The sequence below is a fragment of the Galleria mellonella genome, unplaced genomic scaffold (genome assembly GCF_026898425.1).
Source record: "Galleria mellonella isolate WM207_F2 unplaced genomic scaffold, CSIRO_AGI_GalMel_v1 utg83, whole genome shotgun sequence".
Lineage (NCBI taxonomy): Eukaryota > Metazoa > Arthropoda > Insecta > Lepidoptera > Pyralidae > Galleria > Galleria mellonella.
The window spans coordinates 6123809-6139415 of record NW_026442162.1 but is presented as its reverse complement, the minus strand read 5'-3'; the positions used below and the strand labels follow the sequence as shown (position 1 = coordinate 6139415).

The 15607-nt window shown below is 43.1% G+C and overlaps 1 protein-coding gene across 1 annotated transcript in view; it reads left to right on the top strand.

Moving 5' to 3' along the window:
- LOC113516362 (enhancer of mRNA-decapping protein 4) overlaps positions 1–15350 on the top strand; it is a 28826-nt gene extending 13476 nt beyond the window's left edge. Inside the window, exons 13-23 of the mRNA XM_052901907.1 lie at positions 15–97; positions 1464–1672; positions 2098–2239; positions 2506–2742; positions 3120–3255; positions 4131–4311; positions 5758–5923; positions 6471–6639; positions 7367–7496; positions 8768–8991; positions 10092–15350. Coding sequence (XP_052757867.1) covers positions 15–97; positions 1464–1672; positions 2098–2239; positions 2506–2742; positions 3120–3255; positions 4131–4311; positions 5758–5923; positions 6471–6639; positions 7367–7496; positions 8768–8991; positions 10092–10281 — 1867 coding nt within the window. The 3' untranslated portion in view covers positions 10282–15350. The remainder of the gene's footprint in view (positions 1–14; positions 98–1463; positions 1673–2097; positions 2240–2505; positions 2743–3119; positions 3256–4130; positions 4312–5757; positions 5924–6470; positions 6640–7366; positions 7497–8767; positions 8992–10091) is intronic.
- Positions 15351–15607: the final 257 nt, after the last annotated feature.

Below are 15607 nucleotides of genomic sequence, written 5' to 3'. Positions count from 1 at the left end.
TGTTCCCGCACCAGTTCGCCGGGTAAACGCGAGGAGGACGACCCGCCGCTGTCCGCCACGCCCGACGTCGGTGGCAAGTCGCGCTCGTCTCTCGGAGGTACTGTCTTTTAAATTATTAATTAGTAGCTGTAATACCAAATTTGATTTAACCCTTCTTTGCATGATTTTTTTTTTTATTGGTGAAATAAATCAAGGTGATATAATTCATGTTTAAAATTAAAGGAAAAATGGTTAAAAAAATAAATTTGACAGCTATGTATTTTTTTTTCTGCATTGCACATTAAAAAGGTATCTAGACACGATCAACTTAAGTGAACTTGTTTTTTCAAATAATTTTTGGGCATTCAATGTTATGATGGAAATTTCCACCGTTATGCAAAGAAGAGTTAAATCCGTTCATTAACTATTACGTCAAACATCCATCTATCCATCCATTTCTCATCCATCGCATTTATTATTATACATATTTGTTCACTTATCGACATAAAAAGTCACCTATATCCTTAACAAATAATAACTGGCTCTTGTTGCCAGGATTTAATCATTCGAAAGCCCTGATTAAAGCCCTCCCTCACCAGAGGGAGACTTAGAATGGCGAACAAGCTGATACCCCACCTGAATAGAAAGTGGTAACCGTCGCCTATAGACATGAGCAGTACCATGGACATAACAGAGTGTACTGTTCCACCCATGATACCCCCCATGCGTCGCCATTCCTGAGGACTCAGGTGTTATTCCTCTGTACCCTGTAAATTCACGCCATATCCCACCCTTCAAACCGAAACAGCCATGCAAACACAACTGCTTCACGTTTGAAATATGAATGGAACAGAGGTACCCAAGCAATCGACTTTTGTACAGTCTCCCTCTGGTGAAAAGGTTCGCGTAAGTCGAGGTATTCCTGTATTATTCATTTGTTATTATTCAAATAGAATACTAGTCAGTTTGGTCATTTGGAGAGAATGGATGCAAGAAGAATTACGAGAATTATTAAGAAGAAGAATTATTAAGAGATTTCTCGAGGAACAATGAACGGGGATGTCGGTAGGGACCGCCCTAGACTAGACTAGTATGTCGACCAAATAGGCGACGTGCTGAAGAAGGGCCAAATTAAAGTACCCGTAACCGGCGAGCGTGTATGAAAAGATTGATGAATGTGGAAGAAGCGAAAGAGGTTTGTTTGAATCGAAGCATTTGGCGTTCCATTGTTTCTGCCTACCCTAATGGGAGACAGGCGTGACAGATATGTATGTATGTATATAATACTAGTCAGTGTGTTTACAAGAAATGTAAAGAAAAAATGTAAATACAAAGAAATCAGAAGGTGTATTCAGTAATTTTTAGTTTCATTTAATAAGCCACCAAAACACTTCAACATTATTTTAGTGGACTTTATTCTTCTAAATTAAATAAATAATAAAAGAAAAAAATCTTGATGTATTATATTGTATGGGATGTGTCAGCAGGCGTGTGTAGTGAGCCAGCAGTGAGCAACGCGAGCTTGCTGGTGGGGACGGTGGTGCCCGCGGCGGGCGCGGTGGCGGCGCCGGCGGCGGCGGCGGCGGCGGCGGGCGGCGCGGCGGCCACCGACAAGCCCGCGTCCGGGGGCTCCAGCCCCAGCCGCGAGGTGCAGCAGATCATGGAGCACAACGACCACTACTACAAGGATATCGTACGTCACCTGCACTGTTTATTCTTACAACATTATCTTACATCTTAATGTCATTCTTAACATTTCTTCAACGTTAATTTGTAAATTTTTATTTCTTTTTTTTTATGCAATTTAGACAACTCAGGTTGTCTGTAAAAGATTGCTTTTAGCGATAAGGCCGCCTTTTGTATATGTACATTATGTATATATATATATATATAGTTTAAAATTCTCGAGTCGCGGTGTTTGTTACCAAACTCTTCCGAAACGGCTATACATTTGGTGGGCTTTCAGTTTGTTTGCTATTTTAAATTGCATAAAAAAGAAAAAAAATTCGAAATCGGTTTGCAACTGACGAAACTATGAGGTAATATAAAAAATACGATTGAATTTAGAATCTACTTCTTGAAATTGATTGAAATATAACGGGCTGTGTCTGTGTGGAGGAGGGGGAGGAGTCGAGCCAGTCGCCGGCGGCGGAGGAGGCGGAGGAGGCGGAGGAGGCAGACGAGCCGGGGGAGGCGGCCGGCGCGGCACCCGCACCTGCAGCCGTGCCCGCACACACACCCTCGGCGCTCACGCATACTAGTAATTACATTTTTTTTTTATTAAAAATCAAGGCTTGTTTAATCTATACTTATAATATATGTATATATATAAAAAGGTAAAATTGTGTTTCGTGTGATGTTCTGAGTGATCTGAGTTCTCGGGTACTACCTAAGAACAAGGAATTACATAGAAGGAATGATAAAATAAAAACTTCACAGCAGGAGGCTAGTTATACGTTATATAAAAAATGTTATCGAGAGGTATGTGTATTTTTTATATAAACACGTGTAAATTATTGTACGCAGACAGCGACACGTCGTGGCCGCAGATCTCGCTGGCGCAGATCACGGAGGCGAACCAGAGGAAGGCGTCGAGCGAGAAGTCGAGCAACCAGTCGCTCAACAACTCGCTCGGGCCCGCCGCCGCGCCCTCGCCCGCCGACCGCGCCCGCCTCGACCGCCTCGAGCGGCTCGACCGGCTCGACCGGCTCGACCGGCTCGACCGGCTCGAGCAGATCGAGCACAAGATCGACAAGCTCACCGGTAACCATATTCACTTTACAACACACTTAAAAAAAAAAGGTGGTTTTCAGTTGGTTTTATTGCTTTTTCTTCTGCAAGAATATCCTTACAAATGGCTCCTATAGGAGTTAAAATTAGTTCAATAGTTCTTAAATCAAAGTTAGTGAGTAATACCATAAATTGGACTCTATATTCCGCGCTTAGTCTCTCATTTGGGCCATTGTGCCTATGAAAGTTTTGCCATAATTAAAGTCGGTTTTTTTTTATTATTAATAAATATATTAATTGAAGTCTTTTGTTGTATGATTTTGTAAGAGACGGGATTTTTTTGATTGGGTTACACCGGGTGTGGTAATGAGTAGGTGTGATGTGGTGTCATGTATCCGCTTCCACCGCAGAGCTGGTGGCATCGCAGTCCCGGGAGGTACGTGCACTGCGGAGCGCCGCCGGCAGCCCGCGCGCCATGCTGGACGCCGCGCTGCACGAGCACGCGCAGCGCACCGCCGCCGCCGTGCACGCCGCGCTCGCCGACGGGTCAGTAGCACGCCGCCACGCACAGCCATACAGCCATACAGCCATACAGCCATACAGCAGGGGCCGGCAGCCCGCGCGCCATGCTGGACGCCGCGCTGCACGAGCACGCGCAGCGCACCGCCGCCGCCGTGCACGCCGCGCTCGCCGACGGGTCAGTAGCACGCCGCCACGCACAGCCATACAGCCATACAGCCATACAGCCATACAGCAGGGGCCGGCAGCCCGCGCGCCATGCTGGACGCCGCGCTGCACGAGCACGCGCAGCGCACCGCCGCCGCCGTGCACGCCGCGCTCGCCGACGGGTCAGTAGCACGCCGCCACGCACAGCCATACAGCCATACAGCCATACAGCCATACAGCAGGGGCCGGCAGCCCGCGCGCCATGCTGGACGCCGCGCTGCACGAGCACGCGCAGCGCACCGCCGCCGCCGTGCACGCCGCGCTCGCCGACGGGTCAGTAGCACGCCGCCACGCACAGCCATACAGCCATACAGCCATACAGCCATACAGCCATACAGCAGGGGCCGGCAGCCCGCGCGCCATGCTGGACGCCGCGCTGCACGAGCACGCGCAGCGCACCGCCGCCGCCGTGCACGCTAGGGCTACAGTATAATAATTTTATTTTATTATTCAGATTTTTGTAGACATAATATAATGAAATATATATACGTATATGGGTATAGTATTGTAGGGTACTGTACCAAAAAATTGTATGGTTTACATATCATCATAGTCATATTACCCGTTAACTGTCCCGTGCTGAACGTAGGTCTTTCAAACGTCACAAAAGTTTAGTTGCGTTCGCCAATTGGTGTGTGAAGCGTGGCAGTTGTTGTGGTACGGTCAGCAGTGTACATGGAGCCGTGTGTGGGCAGGTGGGAGCGCATCGCGCGTGCAGGCGAGGCGGCGGGCGGGCGCGCGGCGGCGGCGGCGGGCGCGGGCGCGGCGCGCGCGCTCGAGCCGCTGGCCGCCGCGCTGCAGCACGAGCTGGCCGCCAAGCTGGCCGCCACCGACCGCCTGCTGCGCGACAACATCGACAAGCTCGCCACCAGCAAGGTACGTCCTCGCGCCCACCGCGCACCACCGCGCCCCACCGCCCCCGACCGCACTCGACCGCTCCCGACTACTCCCGACCGCACTCGACCGCTCCCGACCGCACTCGACCGCTCCCGACACTCCCGACCGCACTCTACCCCACCCGACTGTGCCCGACCGCACTCGACCGCTCCCGACTACTCCCGACCGCACTCGACCGCTCCCGACTACTCCCGACCGCACTCGACCGCTCCCGACTACTCCCGACCGCACTCGACCGCTCCCGACTACTCCCGACCGCACTCTACCCCACCCGACTGTGCCCGACCGCACTCGACCGCTCCCGACTACTCCCGACCGCACTCGACCGCTCCCGACTACTCCCGACCGCACTCGACCGCTCCCGACTACTCCCGACCGCACTCGACCGCTCCCGACTACTCCCGACCGCACTCGACCGCTCCCGACTACTCCCGACCGCACTCGACCGCTCCCGACTACTCCCGACCGCACTCGACCGCTCCCGACTACTCCCGACCGCACTCGACCGCTCCCGACTACTCCCGACCGCACTCGACCGCTCCCGACTACTCCCGACCGCACTCGACCGCTCCCGACTACTCCCGACCGCACTCGACCGCTCCCGACTACTCCCGACCGCACTCGACCGCTCCCGACTACTCCCGACCGCACTCGACCGCTCCCGACTACTCCCGACCGCACTCGACCGCTCCCGACTGTGCCCGACCGCACTCGACCGCTCCCGACTACTCCCGACCGCACTCGACCGCTCCCGACTACTCCCGACCGCACTCGACCGCTCCCGACTACTCCCGACCGCACTCGACCGCTCCCGACTACTCCCGACCGCACTCGACCGCTCCCGACTACTCCCGACCGCGCTCTACCCCACCCGACTGTGCCCGACCGCTCCTAACCACACCCGACAGCACCCGATTGCGCTCGATCATAACCTGACTCTAACCAACCTCATCTGACCGCACCCGACCGCGCTGGATCGCATCCGACCCTAACCGACCGATTAGGAGGGAAAGGATTGTCAATAATGCAGACTACCAGTTCTATTGCTAGCAATATACTCTATCAAGTCGATCTCCACGTGGCCCCGCCTGGAAACCATCACGCTGAATTCCAAATGTATTTGTCACGATGGGCTAACTGACCTGCCTTTTCATTCTCACCTTTCATTTTTCAGTATTGCCTTGCCAGCCTATACACAGCGTATACTCAAATAAATGCATCGCAGAGAGCCAGTGAATGCAGGTAGTTTAAAATTGTTTCTTATGGCGGTCTATGGGGGAAATCTATGGCCAACAGTGCACGAATAATGGTTAAAATGATGATAATGAGTAAATGAGATGATTTTCTATACCATACCTATTTAATAAACACAATCGGCAATATTTAAAATTGTATTCCATCGATTATTTGATTGTATGTCCGCAGACTGTCATGGACCGGCTGAGCACAGCAGTGGCGACGTCACTAGCGGACATGGTTCGCGAGTCGTTCCGCACCGCTCTCTTCGACAGCGTCGTACCCGTCATGGAGAAGGCGCACGCGCAGATCTTCCGCCAGATCAACCAGGCCTTCCAGAACGGCACCAAAGAGTGTAAGCTCTTCATGTATCCACTGATATTGTTATACTGCTTCTTAGGCAGGCTTGGAGCTGGATTTATCCCCATTTTTAAGGATTTCTTACCTCCAAAGGAGAAAATGGAACCCTTATAGGATCAATTCGTTGCCCGTACCTCTGTCTGTCAAAACCCTTTTTTGTAGAAACGCGTGATGGTATCGAGTTGAAATTAATGTCATATACTCAGGTCTGCAATTTTTTAAGACAGTAAAAAAATTAAGCTTTTTAATTGTCGCAATCAAAAGATACGGCCGTTTATTATATCGCATTTATATCGCATATTTGGACATTCGCAAAGGGAATCAAAGCCTATAGGGTACTTCTCGTTGACCTAGAATCATGAAATTTGGCAAGAAACAATGTCATGTAGCATGAGTAAAGGTAAAAATTAAAAACTGTAAATTTGTAGTTTTTTCACATAACAAAATTTTACTTGATGATTTTGTACGGTGCCCTCGTTGTGTGAGCCCAATTTGAACTTGACCGCCTTTTTTTTTGTAATTGTAAACTTGTTACCGTGTAGTCGCAGCGAACACTGAGGCGGCAGCGCGTGCAGCCGCGGAGCGCGGCGGCGCTGCAGCGACAGCGTCGCTGCGCGCGGCGCTGGAGCGGCACGCCAGCGCGCTGGCGGCTGCGTCCGCGCAGCCTCCCATGCAGCAGCTGACCGCCGCGCTGCAGGAAACCGCGCACAGGTACGCACCGCCGCGGCCGCGGGCATCACCTCGGTCCAATACGGCTTTAGGTGCATTTGTTACACAGCTGAAGCGAATTTAACTGTAATGTTTAGCTTATAGAAGGATCATAATGAGCCGACAATGCATTTTTATTGCTGCAAATATTTTTTGTGATTTATATAAGCCCTGTATACGTCAGTAAAAATTCATGCATTGAAACGTTCGTGTAACCATTTGTCGTCTGATTATGTCGTGACGTCGAGTTGCCACTAAACCTATATCAAAGAAAATACCTGTATAATACTTGTTTAAGTGTTATGTACTAATTTTTATATATCGCAAAACAAGGGCACAACTGTACTTCGCGGTTTTACAGGACAGCCATGTAAAGTTTTTTTTTTTTTTTTTTACATTATATGTCGTGTTGTCGCCATATTCATCCAAAATGACAAAAACACTAATGCTGTTCGACTCTTTGTTTGACTAGAAAAAGGAATGTTTTTATAGTTCTTTTACATATTTAACTCATTTTGCGATTTCTAGTATGCTGTGCCCTTGTCTTACCAAAGGTGCGATATGTTGTGCTGTGATACACGTTTAATAATATACATTTTCTCAAACATGCTTGGAAATTTTTGCACGTTCGTCCATGAATGCCTCAGTTGCTGGTCGCTGCAGTAATGTACTATTTTTGTTGTGCATATTTAACAAGATGTGTGTCTGTTTACGTGTGATGCGGCGGCAGCGTGCTGGAGAAGGAGCTGTCGTGGTGGCGAGAACAGGCGCGCGGCGTGGCGCTGCACATGTCCCGCGCGCACACGCCCGCCGCGCCGCCCACGCCCTCTGCCGCCGCCGCCTCCGCCGCCGACAGGCAGGTCAGCGCACACGCACGCACGCACACGCATGCACACGCACGCACGCACACGCACGCACACCACATCTCTGACGCTGATACGCAGATAGTCACCCCCCACACTCACAAATATTACACCTCCAACAACGTGTTAATATCTACATACTCACGAACGCATACGTACTTAACACCTCTATAACCGATAAACAGTTTAAGTCAGTGTTTCCCAATCATTTTTATGTCATGCCCCACTTGAACATATCTAAAATTTTTATGCCCCCATACATATTTTTTCCCGACAAAGTTTACTTGACTACTCTAATCGCCCAATTGATATATTGGTAACGTCAAACGAAATTTTACCTAACAAATATTTTTTTTTACAAAATTTTTAATTTTTGTTACTTTTGGCACCGATATCTACTCGTAGCATTGCATTTAAGTGGTCCGGAGCAAGAGGATTAAAATCGCTTCGACTCCATTTTTTAATTGCCCCCTTAACTATCAAATTGCTCCCTTTTGGGGCGTGGGCCCCGCGTTTTAAAACACCGGTTTAGGCACTCCATACACATATACATCACATACATTATGCATTTCACCCCCACCACTCACATGCAGATACATTATACCACCGCAGGCAAGTCAGTTACCATGCACATATCCGAACACATAACATCAACAATACCACCGACAAGCAAATCCTGTACATACACGCTTTGCTAACTCTTCCTAAAATTGTTCAAAAATTAATATAGGTCACAAGCATAATAATATTATTAACTCGTGAAGGCCATTGTATCCACAACTTCTCATAGGCCACGGTTACTTCTTCCATCAACAGCACTGCCAATTGTCAGCTTTTGTCATTTTATTAATAAAAAACAATAATTACGTATTGATACATAGTTTTCTTCCAGAAACCATATCGTAATATAACGAGATTGTGTTCAAGAATCAATTCCTTTTCTCGTACAAGTACAATCATTTCCTTTTTGTTATATGAAGTAGTTGGTATAGTTTGAAGTAGTTGGTATTTTATCTGTTTATTTCCACATTAAATATGTTTGTAATATTATTATCGAAAATCATGTGACAATCAAATCAATTTATGTATCAATTTATAATATTAATTCCAGATGATTTTGGTCCTTCGATCCGGATCATTGATTAAATAATTCAATCGTTCCGAAGATTGTTTATTCCTCCTTCAGAGCGGCTAGACCTAACCATGATTTTCCGTTTTGTATATGCTTCGTGGCCATTGTACCGTATGTGTATGTGTGCTGTGTACAGATGCAAGTGGCGCAGATCCAGTCGCTGATGAGCGGCGGCGACGCGAACGGCGCGTTCCAGCTGGCGCTGTCGGCGTCGGACCTGACGCTGGTGGTGGCGGCGTGCCGCGCCGCCGACCCGGCCGCCGTGTTCGCGCCGCCGTGCCGCCTGCGCCAGCACGTGCTGCTGTCGCTCGTGCAGCAGCTGGCCGCCGACATGACGCGCGACACGCACCTCAAGCACAGGTACACCACCCACTTGTAATAACAAATATACCATGAGTACAGAGGGGAAAGCGAACAATGGAGTTTGACAGCCCCATTGCTAGTAATATTAGGTCGCATACGTCGTTCCACGTGGTTCCCCCTAAAAACCATTGTGAACAATTCTAGTTGAATTAGTCACGATGGGCTAACTGACCTGCTTCATCCTCACCTATCATCCTTCACTGGTGTCCCGCTGGTGTATTCGGTGCGAGTGCGGTTACTATTCCATTATTACCCATTAAAAAATATTAAAATAAAGCATGTGAAAAATCAGCGCTGCAGCGTACGTAGTCACGTTGCGGTGTAAAGCTAAGCGGGCGCCATTTTCACCGCCATGGCCACTGCGGCGTACATTAAATACTCCCTATTTATCTACTTACATTTAATAATATCGTGTACATATGTCGTACTCTCGATAAATGTCATTCAATATATAATACAATTTCTATTTCATAATGTTCAAACAGTTACTGTTTCTCAGTTGTTTTAGTAATCATAAATAAAATAATTTGAAACTCTTTTTTTTTTTTGTATACAACTTAGAATGGCAAACAAGCTGATGGAAAGTGGTAATCGTCGCCTATAAACATGACATGGGCATAACAGAGTATACTGTTTCGCCCATGATACGCCCCCATGCGTTGCTATTCCTAAGGATTCAGGTGTTATTCGTCTGTACTCTGTAAATTCACGCCATATCCCACCCTTCAAACCGAAACACAGTCATGCAAACACAACCGCTTCACGGTTGAAACACGAATGGGACAGAGGTACCCAAGAAAACGACTTTTGTACAAAATCTCCCTCTGGTCATAAATATTTGTTATTTGTATTTACTCAAAATTTTAAATGTTCCTGTCGAATCCAATTTGTAAGTCAGTCTTTTCAGCTATAACCATTTTTCAAACTAAGTGGTAAAACACAATTTATATTGTTAAAGACTCTGGATAAGTACATTATTTTTTTTTTTTTTTGCAAAATAATCAAACTTTTCAACCAATAAATATAATATGATCTGATAAAATTGACGTCTGATTAGTCTGAAAAGTTCCTTACAAATAAAATATTTACTCCCACAGGTACCTAGAAGAAGCGGTGATGAACCTCGACACGAACAACCCAGTGACCCGTGAGCACCTGCCCGCGGTAATACGCGAGCTGCAGAAGCAAATAATGGCATTCCTGAACGCAAACCCAGGGCACGCGCTCACGCGGCAGTTCAAAATGCTGCTGATGGCCACCGAGTCGCTGGTGAAGAGCGCGGTCTGACCGCGGTCGTGCTGCCACTGCGCCTGCGACCTATACAGGACCATGCACCGGCTGCACTGACCGCCCGCTCGCCGACGCAGCGGTGTCGTTGTGCTTGTGAATGCAAGTTGATACTCAGATATGTTTAAAGTGCCACGGAATGTGTTTAACAGTCGATTCTGAAAGCTTTGAGCTTTGTGACGGGAAAAGTAAAGGTAATATTTTATTATAGAGAGACTTATACAGTGAACGACAGATATCCTGAACTAAACTGTAGATAATGAAACCCTTATTTTTTAACCTAAACTTTGACTGTACAAGTCACGGGGTATTAAAAAGTTCTTGATACTTTATTCCCCTATCAATACCCCCCATACATGAAACGTCACTACTCAATAATCAATGACTTATTTGTCATTTAAAGTCAATATCCTATAAAAATATTATTATACATAATAATGTATCATTGAATAAATTTATTTAGTGTTAATAAGTGCGAGGTAAAGTGAGTTCAAATGTACAATTTACATAATTGTATATGTAACGAATTATACAAATTGAAACCGTCATAGGGACGATCAATCTGTCTGTTTTTTTTTTTCTAATTATGTATTTTATACTGCATATCCTATGATCAACAAAGCTTGTCAAATATATTGTAACATCACATCACATCACATTTTATTTTATAATATCACACAAGGTGTTACAAGAAGTGCTATTCATGAGGTAACAGAAACTGATTGTACTCTGTACCTGACCTTAGGGAGATATTTATGCTTTATTCTAGAAGAGGAGATTGTTTAATGCAGCAAACGACTTGGTGTAAATTTTGTTAGTAATATTGCATCAAAATATATATGTATATATGTTTTGTTTTGCAATATCACCCGCGTACATTACGTAAGAATTTATAAAAGTCAGTAGTTATAGTTTAAATTTCTTTGTTTATGATAATTTCCGTTTTACACTGACAACAATATTATGGTTAACTTATTCTCTGACATTTATAAAATAGTCGTAGAAACGTTTTTTATCTCCTTTTCTGTGTTCTATAGAGAAATAACTGTGACATCACATTGAGAATTGACATTAAACCAACCAATTTTTGGTTTAATTGTATTTTGTAATAATTTCAGAAACAATTTTTTCTGTCTCTTGCAAAACTTAAGCAGAAAACAGAATACATTATTTGATATTGTTAGGAGATATTCGCGGTTGACTGTCGAATGAGTGTTTTGTAATTTATCGTATCACGGTATGATATCGTATGATTTTATCGTCACGATATAATTGTGGAATCAAAATGCATGCTCACGTAGTCACTAATTTCCGCGCACTGTATCGTCGAGGAGAATTAATTAAAAACGAGTCTCAATACAATTGTACACTTTTTATGTTTTCTGTTTAGTGTTAATTTACACCATCATTTAGGTAACGCATGATAATTTACCCGGGTTATCTGGACATTACGATCAGGATACACATTGCTGTGGTCACGAGACTGATGTTACGTAAATGATCGTGTCAATTCTCGTGTTTTATAAACCATAAACTATGCAACGCGAAGGTAAAAGTCTATGCTCGTTTTGCTCTTCTATTATATCGTGACGATAAAATCGTACGATATCATACCGTCCCACGATAGACTACAAAAGCGCCCAATCAACCTTATGATTAACATGTAATGTGATATAATTGTATTAAAATGACATTATTAATAATATGTGTGACTCGGAAGTGATTACTGATTAGTGCTATGGTTTTTAAAAGACCACATTTTTATAGTCGTCTCTTTCGTGAGTAAGCGCTAGATACTCTATCTCGCTCTAAGTTAAGAATCTACAAGATTTCGCCAAGCATGTATATTTTATTGATAAGCTTACTGTTGCGGTATCAGACTGTTTAAAGTTTTTTGAAATGTATAAAGTTTCTAACTTTATGAATACATTACCTTATGCTTTAAAGTTTTCGTGAATTGCTTTAAACTTTTTTTGATTTCATAAATACGTATAAAGTTTATGATAATGATTATAAAAATCTTTTTTTTTTTAATATAATATACAAAAACAAACGAGTCTCATAAATGATTTAAAAAAAAAGTCGATTGCTACATAAATATAGTATGTTTTGTAAATTATTAATGTTAAATATAAGATTAAGAAGTTGCAAAGCAGTTATTTAACCGCGCCCGTCGCCATTGCGAGCTTGCATCGCAGAATAAAGACTGTAGGAAAATTTGACGGTGCTACTTTCGGCGCACAAGACACGATGTTTGGCAATAAATCGAGGCGAGCGGTTTGACTTGCTAATTGGCGATTGTGCATCGCCAATTTAAAAGTTGCCGCAACCTCGGCAGTTTAGTAGCCGAACAAAACTGTAGTTCGATGAGTTTTGAATTAAACTAAATTTCTGAACATAGGTCGGAATGCTTAAAAATTGCACCCTGTGAAATCTTGGTTCGATGAGGTAAATAAATAAACAATTAGTCAATTTTAACACGTTGACTGCCATGGCAATTTTAAAAAATCTGGCCTAACAAAATGACAATTCGATTTAATCACATTCAATCGACTCACTGAAACTGCGCATGTATGTTGCATCTCTGTGCATCTTCTACCGAATTTATCACCTGATTTTCACCACCGTACAACCCGCCACAAACTAAAATTTCATCCCAACCATCTGGACGAGCGGCGGTCCTCCACCGTGCGTTTTTCAAGGCACTTTCTCCCACGCACAACCATTCTTTGGAATCAACTTCCAGCAGCAGTATTTCCGAATCGATACGACATCATAACCTTTAAGAAGGGAGCATATTTCTTTTTAAAAGGCCGGCAGCACACCTGCAATGCCGTTGGTGTTGCGGATGACCATGGGCGGCTGTAGTCACTTACCATCAGGTGAGCCGCATGCTAGTTTGCCTCTGTGTTGTAAAAAAAATATCATTAAGAACTATAATTCTATTTATTTATTTAATACTTTATTGTACACACTAATTATACATAAAAATTATGACAGAGGTAAATCAAATGTACAAAGGCGAGCTTAACTCTAAAAGAGTTCTGTTCCAGCAAACACAAAGTGGAAAGGAGCATCAATGTCAACGGGTAGAGCGGTTTACAGTATTGTGAAAATTTTCAAACAAAAGATTAGAATTCTAATGCATAATTATCATCAAGAAGCATAAAAATACAACCAAACCCTAAAATATTTTTTAATTTCAATTAATTTTATATTTATATTTTTGGTTCGTTTTTTAATACATTTTCTTTTAATGCAAGCCAGTGTCAATTTTTTGTTCTTTCCCCAGAAGCCATCTATCGATATAAGCACTGATATCGTCATAGTCGTAGAATACTGACAGATCTATATATGTAATATTCGTCAGATCCGTCAGTATTCTACGACTATGACGATGTATTCCCAATTTAATCGTAGCTGCACAAACATGGCAAGTAAACATAGGACGAGATAACTCGTAGCTGGCGCTCTAGAAAAGAACCTACCTACACCTACTCGCAACCTACGAGTTATTTCTTAGTTGGCAGTCAACGTGTTATCGTAGTTGGCAGTCAACGTGTTATCTCGTAGTTGGCAGTCAACGTGTTATCTCGTAGTTGGCAGTCAACGTGTTATCTCGTAGTTGGCAATCAACGTGTTATCTCGTAGTTGGCAGTCAACGTGTTATCTCGTAGTTGGCAGTCAACATGTTATCTCGTAGTTGGCAATCAACATGTTATCTCGTAGTTGGCAGTCAACGCGTTAATTGTACCAAACGATGGCCGAAGCCGTACTACAGAATACACTGTAAGACTCTCTGTACAATGTTAAATCTTAGATAATTAGCAAATTGAGACTGCTACACTAATTGATATTATTTTCGCTTTTCTATGTGATTTTCGATGATTAACAAAATAATTATACGAACATATGATGCGTAGTTTTATCCGCTTTGTTTATATAACAAGTTAGATTGTTCTCTCAATGAGGAAACACCTACACGTATATAATTGAAGCGTTTTATATGTGTGTGTGTGTACAGTCGGCATCAGTTAAATATGAACGTGCAAGTTCTCGAACAATTTACATCGAGTTCAAGAAAGATGTTACTTAACTCTTAAGTTCTTGATATTTAAACAAGAAATTGGAAATAATATTAAATTCTCTCTGTAGTGTTGACTATTTCGTGTTATAATTAAGATTCCTGTATCCAAGCATGTTTTCATTAAAAAAAAAATATTTATTTTTGATGTTTAGTTAAATATGGCTCTTGAAATATATATTTGTATATTTATTTTTGCATATCCTTTATTATTCACGTCCACCATGGATGTCTATTGTCAGTATGTGCGTGTAATATGTACTCAAATTTATGAAATTTCTTCAATGTTAGGATTGTTTCTGATATTAATATACCATAAGCATTTCCAATGTATAAGTTAATACTAATACAACTTAAATAGTGTTACAATACAAATTCCTATAATAATAAATCCTTTCTTTCAATCAATAATGACTAAAAATGAATGGAGATATCGGTAGAGGTCGCCCTAGACGCACGTATGTCGACCAAATAGGCGACGTGCTGAAGAAGAGCCAAATTAAAAGTGCCCGTAACCGGCGAGTGTGTATGAAAAGATTGATGAATGTGGAGGAAGCGAAAGAGGTTTGTTTGAATCGAAGCATTTGGCGTTCTATTGTTTCTGCCTACCCTAATAGGAGACAGGCGTGACAGGCCTTCCTTTCACTTCGTTGTATTGACGTGTGATTAGAATCGACTTTTGCTTGTTTTTTTTTTTTTCTTTAAAAATACATATAGTGTTTTTTTTTTAAAAATACATAACTTACCCTGTTTATCCGATTATAGGACTTATTAAAACATTGATTCGTTTTGATTATTTATTATTTAATATTGAGGATTTTCTCAGAGATTTACAGCATTTGCTATTCTGATGGTGACTGTACAAGACGAGATATTTTATTTCTGCTAAAGTGAAATGTTGTGTTTATTTTGTAACGTATTTTCTAAACTTCAAATTAATGTAAGAAATGTATAAATAAAAACATTCATTTGTATTGCCTATTTATTTTATTTCTTGTAATTTATACTCAGTCTAGTGATTAATAATTGACAGCTAATATGACTGTCATCATCTTTTTTTTTTATACAACTTAGAATGGCAAACAAGCTGACGGCCCACCTGATGGAAAGTGGTAACCGTCGCCTATAGACATGAGCAGTACCATGGATATAACAGAGTACACTATTTCTCCCCTGATAGTTCAGTAAAACGTTAAAATTCTTATTTAGTGAACACCAAATTAAACGTAATTTATCTCAAAT